Below are 13,080 nucleotides of genomic sequence, written 5' to 3'. Positions count from 1 at the left end.
CCGCCAGGATCCTGTGCTGTGTCCGGCGCCCCTTGCCCTGCGTCTGGCCGCCTTTACTCGGGTGTCCTGCGGACACGAGGTACACAGAAGCGAGCGGTGAGTCTGTGTCTGTGACACCTGGAGGGTGGGGAGGGAGAGGCGGTGGCCAAGGACACCTGGTGTTACTGTGGGGAGAACTGTGGGTATTGCAGGGCAGGGACAGGGCGCAGATTTGTGAGCTATACCTGCCCTGCTGTCGGCATGGACACTTGGATATTGCTAGGGGAGCTGCACAGATGTCACAGCATCTCTGCTGGGGCTGGTTTTGAGCTCACATTTGGATTGGAGCTCCCCACTTTTGGGGAGACAGGACACTACTCCTCTAAACTCCAGCTGGCTTTGCGATGAAAACGTTGCAGACTTGGAGGCTGGGCTGATGTGGAGAAGGCTCCAGAGACTTCCACACTGCAAACTCCTGGGCAGAAGGCTGTGGATGAAATACTGCCACACCCGGGGCTTTTTCAGACATCAGCCCGTGCTACAGAAAATTGTCTCCCAGCCTGTCATCTTCAATCCAGTCTGCATTTGCTGTGACACCTTCTGTGTGCTACTTGCATGGGTACAACTTGTAATGCACACAAAGCCTGCCAAGCTGTCATGTTCTCCTTTACATCTGAGCAGCACCACGGTCTCTGAGGAAAGGCAGAACATCTCCCATACCTGGCAGCAGCGTGGTTCAGCACTGTCATTGATGCTGTGCTGTAATAAAATAAAAAGGAAGAGCAGCGCAGGGGCGTAATGAACCACATAAAACCAGAAAAGGTATTAAAAAATAAAAGGTGGTTTAAGGCAGAAGCAGCGTTAAACCATTGGGCCTCCTCCTGCACTGCTGAAAGCACAGAGCGCCCCGGTGCTGCTCAAGGAGCAGGAGGTGTGTGCTCCTCATGTGGAGGACTTCAACAGCCCTGTTAGTCCCACACTCCAGGTTAGGCTCTTGTGTGAGTGTTTGCGTGGCAGTGCCTGAACTAAATCTTATCAGAAGCATGAGCTTATCACGAGTGTGAGCTCTGGCTGGCCCTCATGGCACTGCTCACAGGGTGACCTTTAAGGGCCTGCTGTAGCTGATGGAGCTGGACCTGAGGTCTGGAGATGGCCCTATCAGTCTTGGGAAAGCTTTTCTGAAGAGAGAGGTTTGGGCATGCCCAGCAGCACTTTCTCCATTATCTCTACCCATTATCTCCATTCTAGGAGAGAGAAAAAAGTTTCAAGCCACATTAAATGCCACTGCTAGCTAGGCTACGTTGCCCTGTGTGATCTTTCCACAGTTTTATTTAAACCAAGGCTGCTTTCCCATTTTCTTTCAAAATCTGTGAGAAGTTGCAGCCTTTCCTGGCTGGTGAGACCTTATTTCCTCTCCCTTTCCTGCTTTTTCCCTTTTGCACTTCACAGACTCCTACCGAGGGTGTCTGACACTTTGCCTTTCAGGGCAGCCTTCTAATTGCCTGTATAAGTGGAAAGTCAGGTGCCCAATCCACATCCCAGCAAAGGTGATAATCAGGGAGCTCCTCTGGCTTTGGCTGGCAACAGCTGGAGTCTGGGAAAGGAGAAGCCAGGGCAAAAGGGAGGGGGGAAGGTGGGGAGGTGACGGGGGTGGCAGGGAGTATGACAGAGATCCTGCAGGACTTTGATGTTTTTAGAGGACTTGAGCTCCTCTGTCCACTCCTGGAGCAGTGTGAACAGCATCAGCACATTTCAGAATAAAACAGAATTAAAAGCTCATCATGACTGCTGCCTCTGGCCTGTGCTCTGGAAATGCTGGGCACTCCAGAGCTGCTGGGCTGCCTTGGTTTCCTATGGTTAAACCAGCAGGTGCAGAATGGCCAAGAAACAGTTTTTAACCATGGCAGGAGATAATAAATTATCTGGAGATGCTGGGCACTGGAAAGTCATGTCAATAATCCACAGCTCTCAATATCCTTTTTTGACAATTGCTAAAAAATGTTTTGGGATATTTTTGTTTGGGTTTTTTTCCAAACCTATTTTTAAATTTCGTTTTAAAGATCCTCCTGATCTTTATTTGTGTGTGGGTTTTTTCTGTTTGCATTTTTCCTTCTAATTTTCTCAGTTATGACAAATCTGCCTCTTTGAAAGCCTGGGATGCCTGTATCCCCTTTGAAAGTCTGCTCTCTGCTGAAAATGAATGCACTCAGTTCATAATCGTTACCTCCCAGGTGACTGCCAACTTCCAGCCCAGTGGTCAATAGCTCTGTCACCTTATGAGGTCTCAGCTGGTTACTGTACGATGGATACAGCATCTCACTGGCCATAACGTGCCATCTATAACCACCAGACCTCAGAGAATTGTTTAGGTTGGAAAAAACCTCCAGGATCATCGAGTCCAACCATTAATCCAGCACTGCCAAGCCCACCACTAAGCCATGAGCCACATCTACCCAGCTTTGAAGTACCTCCAGGGATGGTGATTCAACCCCCTCCCTGGGCAGCCAGTTCATGTTTTCACTGAGATGTGCAATGTTCCCAGCAGACGTTTCACAGGCTGGCTGGCTCCATATAAACATTTCTTTCCATACAGCCCCGGCAGGTCCTTCAAGAGCTCCTTGCTCCTTTCTGCCCTGCAAGTTTTGTGCAAATTCCTGGCTCCTTGTGCCTGGTTAGAGGCACCCAGTGAAGGCAGCAGGGAGAAGCAGGACAGGCAGCTCGTGCATTCAGGCCACCGGGACACTTTCCAAGCAGGCACAGCTTCTGGCTTTAAACCCAGACTAACTGTCCTGGATTTGCCCAGCCTCTAGCAGTGCTGGAAAGCAATGGTGCCTGCCCAGCCCCTCCTCTGCAGCTGGGTGAGGTCAGAGTTGTCACCTCCCTCCCTTCAGGTATCATTAGGCATGTTAATCTGCAAAGCCACTCTAATTGCTCAGCTATAGTCAGAGCCGAGCCAGCTGAGGTGGCAGTGCTAACTAAGAGGGGTGCAGGCACTGCCATTTCCAGTTAAATGTCTTGGAGGAAACCTTAGGATTTAAAAATAGCACCTTCCCGAGAATACGCATGGCTACAAATAAACCTTTCAAACGCCAACCTTCTCCAGAAAGCTAAATGTTGCGCAAGAATGAGTTGCGGGGGGGTCAGAAGGATTGATTGTGACAGTCACAGGAACGGGCAGAATGGTGTAAAGGTGACTCAGTGTCCCTGCTCCGCAGCAGCACCGTGTGCCTGCACCCGCGGGACTCGGGTCAGGTGCCCTGTGCCGAGGGGCGAGGCTTTGGCAGCGCTGCTGGAGCCGGACACATCCTCCGCGTCAGTCCAGTGCCACCTACAGCAGCGAGAGCAGAAGCTGCAGCACTCGGGAAACCAAGGGAAGCAATTCCTGCACGCTCCAGCAAAAGGGATGTTCACGAGTGGCTTTTGAGCAACTTGCTTATTTGTAGAGGTGAGGACAATGGAATGGAGCCTTTTGGTTGAAGGCTGGCAGCTGTTGTGTCTGCTGCTGGTGATATTCCTAAACCTCCACCAGTTCTTTCCCTCTGTGACCTGCCCTGTTCCCTGCTGGTTTGTGTATTAGATGTACTTCTTTCATTCCAGGGAAGAGATGGATCCGTATGAAGTGAGGAAAAGCCCTCCCTCGGGCTTGTGCCAGTGTTTTCACTGATTACTTTTTCTCAGTCAGTAACTCTGAGATGCCAGTGAAACAGGAGGCAGTGCTTAGGTGTTTGAAATAAATGCATTTAAAATGACACTTCAGAAGTGTGACTGAGTCGCACCACTTGCTTTTTGGGGAAGTGATTCCGTGGGAGGATGAACCTTTTCTCTGGGAAGATATTCACAGTTTTGGTGCATTTACAACCAGAAACATCTTTGAAATCCAAAACTACATAAATACTCAGGAAAAGACAGACACAGGCTGCCAGCTGCATTATCCTCTGGCCCTGGACCAGTAAGATCACCTCTATTGAGGCCATTCTGTCCTACAGAAATAGCCCATAGAGCACTGGAAACATTGGAACTGTTTTAGTTTACAATTTTTTTTTCAACTGTTGACTCTTCTGTTCTTGTCCAAATTCTTAGAAAGCTTCAAGCACTTCACCTACTTGTTTCACATCTGTTGAAGGATCAGTCCAAGTCCTGTTGTTATCCAGCTGTTTTCAAAAGGATACCCTTTAAACATGTGAAAGTCCTGAATTGCCACTGAGCACCCCTCTGGCTCTCCAGACACAATAATGCTCTAGGGTAACCTTTGATGTGGGCACATCCCAGAGCAAGAGCTTGCTCCTTTTTAACTCAGCAGGAGCTAAACAATTCCCAAACAAACTTGTGAAAATGTGGAGCTGGTTCAAGGTATAGCTCTTGTCCTCCAAGACAGATGTAGGGCATTTCTTTCAATTCTGGCACTACTGAAGATGCAGATCATCACTGAAGTGTTAGGTGCTACTGGTGGTCTAAAATATTCCGATCTCTCTTCACCAACCGGTGTTTTATGTAATCCCGCTTCCGTTGTGCTGGCGCAAACTTGTTAGAGCCACACCAGGGAACTGATCTGGTTTCACAAGGAACCCACAACACTAAAGGCAAGTAGGTGACACATAGGGTAGGCTTGGACGTGGCTGCATCAGTGCAACTGAAGCAAGAGAGCAACTGCAGGGAGGGGAAATAACTTGGGTTAAGGGTTGTTGCCCAGACACATCATTAACATGGTCAATTCACTTTTGTCCCACACTACCCATCCCATATTAGAGGAGTTTCAGTGTGCTCAGAGCTAAAGGCTCTCCTCTCTCTCACTGTCCCTGCCTCTCAGAGAGCTGGTGACATCAAAGGTTTGCCATCCAGGCAGCGACTGCCAGCATCTAACATCCCCAGCCAATGGATCTACACCAGCAAAACTTCATCATGCTAAGGTGACCTCCCAAGCACCCTCCATCCCAGTTTCCTAATGAAACATTCAGTAAACACACCCATTTCCTTTCTACACAGAGTCCACTTGTCCTGTCACAACCTCCATGATATGTGATTTGCAGGGCCTCAGCGTTTCTCTCCTCCTTCCAGAACACTGTGGAACAGATCCCCAAGCACTGTGTCTATGATGATATCCTTACCACCTGTCCATCCTTTCCATAACTCCTTGGGATGCTAACAAAGCTTGTGGATGTGAGTTTAGAAGCTGGGAATACTCAGTTGAAAGGACACCAAGAGCTTTTATTTAATGACATCAAATACACATGCAAAAAAGGTAAATATTCTCAAATCTAACCAGAGGTTTTCCCTTTAGGGGGCTTTGCAAATAAGGATGGCTTGATCTGGTCTCTAGACAGACCCCTCACTGAAAACAGCCTTGCTGCTCTTTCCTTCAAAGTGCCTCCACATTTCAGTCCCAAAGACATCAACCCCATCTTCAGCTTCTCTAGACCCAGGGCTTCCAGTTCTGCAGCAGAGTTGAACGCCAGCAGGTCTATCGGTTCTACCTCCTGAAAAGAGAAAAATGTTTGAGAAAAACAGGAGTTCAAAAAGCTTTTGGACAACACTCTCAGGCACATGGTGTGATTATTGGGGCTGTCCTTTGCAGGACCAGGAGTTAGACTTTGATCCCTGTGAGTCCCTTATACCTCAGAAGATTCTATGACTATCCCCAGGAAAGTTCAATACTCCCAGGAAAACTGAATTCAAAACAACAGTTCACCATCGTGCCCAGCAGTTCAGTAGCTTAACCTCAGCTACCAGAGGCACAGCAAAGCTGACAGCCCCTTTTTAGCCTGATGCAGAATATAACCAATATACCTCCAGCAGGAGCAGGAAGGAGGATGAAATGGTTTTTCTAATTCAGTTACACTGTAATAAAAGAAATAGATATAAAAGCACCACTTTTTCAGTAAGACTAACCCAAAGAAGTTCTGAAGTTCACACCTCATTCTGCTGCAAAAAGAAAATATGGACTAAAATTTCATCTGGAAAGGGAATTGGTATATTTGCAAATTGATTGAGGGTAAAAGGGACCTCTGCAGATTGTCTAGTCCAAGCCCAGGGCCTTGTCCACAAAAGAACATGGAATAGATGGGATAATTCAAGCGCTGGAATTTACTAACACTAAAAATGACACCAAAATCTAAGCCCATGTTGTTCAATATCTAAATGCACATATTGGTCTTATAGTCTGTACCAGAGAGACTTCAGAGCAAGTAATAACAGCAGTGGGAATGAGTGTACCCCATTATGCACTCAGCAAAAACAATTCTTGCTGGCAGAATCAGAACCTTTGTCCTGCTAAGCATACAAAACCCCAACTGGTTGCCTCATTATTCTCACCCTACTTCTAAAAAAAATATATTCATCAAGGATTCCTATAAAAATATTTCCACCTGCAATAACAATCTGCCACAGCATTGGTGGAGTTTCCTGTTCTAGGAATAGAAAGTCTCGCAAATACTGAGCAAAAGGTAAACAGTGAAGAATGGTAAACATCCTGTTTAAAATTTGCCAGCTCTAATGGTACAGTAGATGACAAGGATCTAATTGATCAGATTACATCTTTGGTCTTTTTCCCACTGAACTGTGATAAACTTTCACACATCAGAGTTCAGTCACTGCCAGTGGCTGACTTTCCACCCAAGGCGAAAAAAAAAATCCCAGTAACTCGCTAGCCTGAAAAAAAGAGCTACACTTTGTTTTATTGCTAGAGTAAGCCCAGATTCATCACCCTCACAAATCTTTAACAGTAATATCATGAAAGAACCAAAAAAGCACAAGTATTGGCACCCTTTGCTGCCAAGTATCAGTTGGGCTTTCATCAGTGGTAAAAGCTACATTGCTGGAGCTTGCTTGCTTCTTCAGCTCTAAAAGCAGCTGAGGACACACCACATTTTGTACTGCTTCATACTTACTGTGCTCTGTGACTGGTTTGTTTCCTGTGCCTTAGCAGGAACATTTTCTGGCTCTTCTTTCTGAGCTTGAGTCACTCCATTTTTTCCTTGGGCCTCTTCCTTCGGGGGCTCTGTCATTTTACTGTTTTCTTCAGCCAGAATTTCAGCCTGCCCTGTGCACACCTCTCCTTGCAGATCTCTTCCAGAACCTTCTGGCTGCTCCAGTGGTTTCTTGCTTGCACTGGTAGATGGACTGTCCTCTGCTGAAGCCACAGAGCTGCTTGAACACTCATCTGAATTTCCAACACTTTCATTGGATCTGCTGCCTGATGGACAACTTCTGTCAGATGCACAAGGGGAGTCATCCTTATTGCCATCCTCACAGCCTGAGCCTGTGGCCTCATCCAATCCTGGCCTGGCACAGGGAAGATGTTACAAATTAACATGCATCTATTTTAACTTTTTTTCTTTTAAATAAGTTTTTTAATTGCCACATTTCTCTTTCCAAAACCCACTTCAGAGAGATTTCACGACCTACTCTAACAGCTATTTAGGTTAGTTTAGTTAATGGAAGAGCTGTCGATACTGAACAGGACCTACAAACCCCCAAAACAGGTATTACAGCATTCCCAATACAGAAATGACCAGAATCCTTGACTTCTCTTTCATGTTACATTAGCTGAAAGATGCCAGGGGAGAAAAATAATCTTTTAAAGTTCATTGTAAATAGAACTCATTAATGAAGAAAATGACAATGGGAAGTTGTAGAGTACAATCATTTATAAGGGGTGGGGGAAGAAAGTGTCTGTTTTTGCAAATGAAATTTATCCGCTCCACCTGGGACAGAATTATAGGAATGCAGTAATGTTTACTTTCAGTTCTTTGATTTAATCAGTTCAATTTTCTTATTTCCATTTCAGTCTACATCTCAGACTAGATTCTGCTTACTTGGATGTACCTATAGTTTCATCCTGTTCAAGGCTTAAGACTTGAGTATAAAAACAAGGTGTAACTCTTACCAAGGACATTTTCTTTTTTCAGATTTTGTTTCATTCTTTCCAGGCTCACCGGGACGTTTCCGACTCTTGCCACTTTCTGATGACATTGCTTTGCTGGCAATAACCTGCAAGCCTTCAAAACAAATTTGAAAGTGAACTTCATCAGTACACGATTCATACCTGTCCTAAGTTCTACTTATCTTTTCACTTCAGATGCAATTTAAAACACTAATGGAAAGAATCACTATTGCTGATATAGACTCAAAACTTGAACATAAACTCAGTAGCAGCAAAAGCTTTCCTGCATGGATTTACTAAGGCACAGAGTCAATTAAAATTGGATTCCTGAACTGAACTATCAGGTTCTTCAACCCATTCAACCTCAAGTTTCACTATCTAGCTGACAGCAAGGGAACAATATGGGGATAAATAAAGTAACTACAAAGACCAGGAAGCGAAACAAGGTATTCTGTAGTTGGATCCAAAGTCAAGTTTTTATGTCCAACCCCTTTACAGTTTCACTGTGTAATTCTTACAGCTCAACTAGCAACACCACCTTCACAGAATCTGGCTGCTATGAGGTGACCTCGCAAAGCAAGGTGAAGCATCACACTGTACAATAAAATTTAACACACACTTCAGACAAAGCGCAAAAATCAAATCAAACAAATTTCACTGGAACTTAAAATTTCATTCAATTGAAAGAAACCAATTTTTCTGCACATTTTCCTACTGGAGTGAGGCTAGAGAGGCTCTTTATCTGCTGTAGGCTGTGAGGCCAGAGTGAGGGCAGGCGGCAGTACCGATGCGGAGCGACTCTTCCTGGCGCTCGGCCATCTCACGGTACTGCCGCTCGTACTCGGGGTCGGTGAACGTGTGCCGCGGCTCCGCCAGCTTCCGCTGCAGCCTCTCCAGGCGCCGCTGCTCCTTCTCCGCCTCCCGCTCCGCCTGCTTCTTCACCCACTCAGCCATCCTGCGCACGACAGAACCACCAAAATGAGTGCTTCCAGCAGCTGCTGTAACAGCAGTTCGCTGCTTGGCAGTTACAGAACGCTTCCACCACCTGCTAGCATGGGAGACAATGGAAAAAGACAACGGCACTCAGGGGAAATACCGAGGGAACAGACATTCTGCTACAGAGAAGAGAGTAGAGTTTCTTTTGAAAGCCAGAAACAGCAGTTAAGTTCACACATCCCCAAGACTGTGGTTTTGCAGCTTCAGAGAGAACTGTGAGAATTCCAGACGAGGAATCCAAGAGGTGCAGAACAGTCTCTCAGATGCAGGCCGCAGTAAAATCACATCTATTTTGCCAGGAGAGCCCTGTTGGCTTCCAATCCACCTGCACTTAAGATTTCACTTTTGCTCTTTTTAGCATTCAAAATACCATTCCATTACTACAACAGGCTGTCATTTGGCCTCTTTTGGTAACAGTGAGCTACAGGATCAGGTTATTTCATGACTTCAGCTTCTGAGAAAATGCCTTACGCTTTTTCGTGGTTGACATCCCGCAGTCTCCTTCCACTGAGATCCCGACACGCCTCTCTGTTTGTCGTCTTCTCAATCTGAGCACCAAGGGCTCGCAGCATCGACCCAAACCCTTTCAGAGAAAGAAAGTAATCAGGAGTTAGCTAAACAGAAACAAAAGGAGATGAGCTGGCACACAACAGAAGAATAATTATGGAAAAAGAATACACAGAATTCAGCCCTTTCCCTCAATGTAACTGAAGTAAAGTTAAAAGTTGCACAGTGTTATGCTAGAGAGCCCCCCCAACAGATTTCTATACATTCCTCAGCCACTAATTACTCATGGCAAGACTGTTAATTTCTCTCACTCAGTCCCACCTTACTCTGTCTCCAGCTGAAGAAAGACCCTCATTTAACAAGTTCAGAGTGTGGATTAATAGCAACAGAATTCTTCATGCAACTGCAAAGTGCCAAGCACTGTTTTTGAACTGGAAACTGAAAAAAATCTGTACTTTTCAGCGCCCTAAAAGGACCTTTAAGGAGTGCTATAAACAGGCCAGGCAGCCTGCTGTACCGTGAGGCAAAAAAAAGTATTGTGTTCAGCTAATAAACACCTTCAGTAACACAGTTAAAATACTTCATCAATATAACGAGTACAGCTTAGGTTGAATTCTTTAGTTCTTTGGCTACTTTGGCATCTTGGCCTTTATACGTACTTTTTTAAATAAGAGAAGATAAAATCAATTAGGTCACATAACAGATGCAAATCACAGACTATCTGTGCCTGAAATACTTGTCCTAAGTGACCACGAATGAAGCTTCAGAGCCTAAGATGACAGGTCCTTTTCAAAACAATTTCAACTCTGAAGTCACTTTGGTGCATGTTACAGACTTCTACTAATAGAGATAAGCTGAAAAGGGATGTGAGGAAGATCTGGACTGCAGCTTCCCTGGTCAATCCTCAGCTTTGCACGTACACTTTGGTTTCAGCTCTGAGACTTTGTATCAGTCACACACACAAGAGATCTGCCAATACCTGAGGACTCCTGCTATCAGTATAGACTATGGCACAGCAGAAGTTTTTTAACCTAAGAATCTAAAAACAGTATAAACAACAAACCTCCTTTTCCACCACAAAGCCTTGGCTCCAGGCTATAAACGACTCCACTCTGCAACTCATCTTCATCACTGGCCAGTCGCCCGTTACACTTCACATACAAGCTTTCTTCTGGGATGTTCTAAAGAAGCAGCAAAATTGAGTCAGATCCTTGAGGCAGAGAAAATGAAACATTCTAACATAGCAAATCATTAAGCAGTCGTGTTTTCTTCCTTCCAGAGGGGAGCAAAAATCAGACAATCTGAAAAGCATGAACACTCTCTGCGGTGCTTGTTTTAATTCCTGGTCACCAGAGGATTGAACGCAGTCTAAATCAACTTGTAAACGTGAACGGGGAAAAGCAATAACATGGGAAAAATTCAGAAACAACTTGTGATGAACTGACCATAACCTTCAATCCCTGTCCTCCAGTGCCATTGGTGGGAAGGAGGTAGAGCCTGGGCAAGAGGGAAGGGAGAAGGGAAGGTGTTTTCAGGATTTCTTTTACCTCTCATAATCCTGCTCTGATTTTGACTGGTAATAAACTAAGCTCATTTCCCCAAGTCAAGTCTGTTTTGATCGTGATCTGCTGAGAGATCTCCCCGCCCTTATCTCGACCTTTGACCCTTTTTGCTCCGTTTTCTCTCCCTTGTCCAGCTGAGGAGTGAGAGAACGGCTTTGGTGGGCACCTGGCGTCAACCCACCACAATGTGTATGTGTATATATATACACACACATATATATAATGCAGATAAGAGGCTACAGGGCTCTCTTACAGCAAACCCTCCTGCTCAGCGACAGCAACGCAAAGCAAGGGCGCACAGGTGGGCATCGCGACCGCCCTTCAGCGGGTGCCGGAGCAGCCTCACGGCGGGCGGGCAGGGCCGCGGGCGGCCTGCGCGGCGCCGCCGCCATCGGAAGCGCAGCGCCTCCCGAGGCCGGAGGGCCCCACACCCGCCTCCGGCCCCCCACTCCCCCGGCACTCACCAGCTCCCGGGCGCGGTCGCGGCGGAGGCAGAGCACGGAGCCGCCCCCGGGGGGCAGCGGCAGCGGCCGCACCCGCGGCCCCAGCGGGTCCCGCACCCACAGCGGGCCCGGCCCCGGCGCCGCCATCGCTCCGGCTCCGCGCGGTCACGTGACGCGGAAGCGGGCGGGGCGGACAGGCCCCGGCCCCGCTCCCTCAGCCCCGCCCGGCGCCTCTCGGCCCCGTTTTTATCTCATTTTGCAGTTTGGGGTTTCTGTGTAAACGGCTGAAGGCGAATCCAGGGAGCCCTGCCATTCCAACTCGCGGAATTCGTGCAGCCCGCCAGGTCGTAAAGCCCTTCCACAGCCCGTCACGGACCGAGCGGCGGGAAGCGCGCGCCGTGGCTCCCACTGGCGGCGGCAGCGGGAGGGCGGGAACGGGAGCGCTCGTGCCCCCTCAGGGAAGGGAAGGGGCAGCGGCGGCACCGCCGACCGACGCAAGTGCAGGAGATGCAGCGGAGATGCGCGGCCCTGCATCGGCCTGTCAAACACGGTGCGAATTTCACGCAAGGATTTGCAGGGTGATGGAATCAGTCTCCGTGGATTCTTCGCCTTGTTTACTCGCCCATGTGGTTTTGCATAGGGATGGGAGCAGGCGCAGAACTCTGGTATCTAAGGACGATGCGCCTGGGTCGGGGCAATCCCAGGCGTGAGGACAGACCGGGAGATAAATTTATTGGGAGCTGCCCTGCGGAGAAGGACTTCGGGGTTCTTGTGGGTGAAAAGCTGGACATGAGCCGGCAGTGTGTACTTCCAGTCCAAAAACCAAAGACATCCTGATGGGCTGCATCAGAAGAAGGACAGCTGGCAGGCCAAGGGAGGCGTTTCGCCCCCATTCCCCTCATGACACTCCGCCTGAAGGGCTGTGCCTGGCTCATCCTCAGCACAAGAAGGGCAGCCTGTTGGAGTGGATCCAGAGGAGGGCAAGGAAGATGCTCAGTGGAGGTGGAGCACCTCAGCTATGAAGACAGGCTGAGAGAGCTGAGGGAGTTCAGCCTGGAGAAGAGCAAGCTCTGGGGAGGCCTCATTGCAGCCTTCCAGGACTTAAAAGAGGCTTATTTAAAAGAGGCAGAGGCAGATAGTGAAAGGACAACAGGGGATGGTTTTAAACTAACAGAGCAGAGATTTAGATTAGCTATTAGGAAGGAGTTCTTTACACAGAGGGTGGTGAGGCACTGGCACAAGTTGCCCAGGGAAGTTGTGGATGCCCTGTCCCTGGAAGTGTTCAAGGCCTGGTTGGATGGGGCTTTGAGCACCCTGGTCTAATGGGTGGCATCCCTGCCCATGGCAGGGGGCTGGCAGGAGGTGCTCTTTAAGGTGCCTTCCAGCTCAAGCCTTTCTATGATTCTATGATTTGATTATGTAGTCACATAAAATGTGTTTAAATCAGAGTGAAAGTTGATCTGGAGCAAACTTCACAATCAGCTCTTCATGGCATATGGTAACTACCTGGAAGGAGGAAACTGAAGAATTGGTTAGGAAAAAAAAAAATCCCACCTCTACCTGTTCAGGAAAGTTTGTTTACAGAGGTATGATGGTGGTCCAGGCAGTGCAACCATTGTACTCTCTGGTGGTTTCAAATCTCCTCCATGTGTTCAATACAACTATCTAGCTAGAGGATATTTGAAGGCAGGTTGCTCCCAGATGTCTCTGGTGG

At 47.6% G+C, this 13,080-nt stretch overlaps 1 protein-coding gene across 1 annotated transcript; it reads right to left on the bottom strand.

The window, feature by feature from the left end:
• Positions 1–5,163: 5,163 nt before the first annotated feature.
• SDE2 (SDE2 telomere maintenance homolog) lies at positions 5,164–11,532 on the bottom strand. Its single transcript, XM_032103305.1, has 7 exons — positions 11,388–11,532; positions 10,425–10,542; positions 9,326–9,437; positions 8,644–8,813; positions 7,862–7,973; positions 6,864–7,257; positions 5,164–5,453 (listed from the first exon to the last, which is right to left on the bottom strand). The coding sequence occupies exons 1-7, from the start codon at positions 11,511–11,513 to the stop codon at positions 5,235–5,237; spliced, it is 1,251 nt and encodes a 416-aa protein (XP_031959196.1). The 5' UTR covers positions 11,514–11,532; the 3' UTR covers positions 5,164–5,234.
• Positions 11,533–13,080: the final 1,548 nt, after the last annotated feature.

This window comes from Corvus moneduloides, chromosome 3 (genome assembly GCF_009650955.1).
Source record: "Corvus moneduloides isolate bCorMon1 chromosome 3, bCorMon1.pri, whole genome shotgun sequence".
Taxonomy (NCBI): Eukaryota; Metazoa; Chordata; class Aves; order Passeriformes; family Corvidae; genus Corvus; species Corvus moneduloides.
The sequence above is the reverse complement of the archived record's forward strand: the minus strand, read 5'-3'. Positions and strand labels throughout refer to the sequence as shown.

Coding starts and splice junctions, on each gene's coding strand:
- SDE2 (XM_032103305.1), bottom strand. CDS start 11,513: ATGGCGGCGCCGGGGCCGGGCCCGCTGTGGGTGCGGGACCCGCTGGGG. Junction 8,814..9,325: donor GATGTCAACCACGAAAAAGC/GTAAGGCATTTT, acceptor TGTCGTGCGCAG/GATGGCTGAGTGGGTGAAGA. Junction 5,454..6,863: donor CAAACCAGTCACAGAGCACA/GTAAGTATGAAG, acceptor TTCTCTTTTCAG/GAGGTAGAACCGATAGACCT.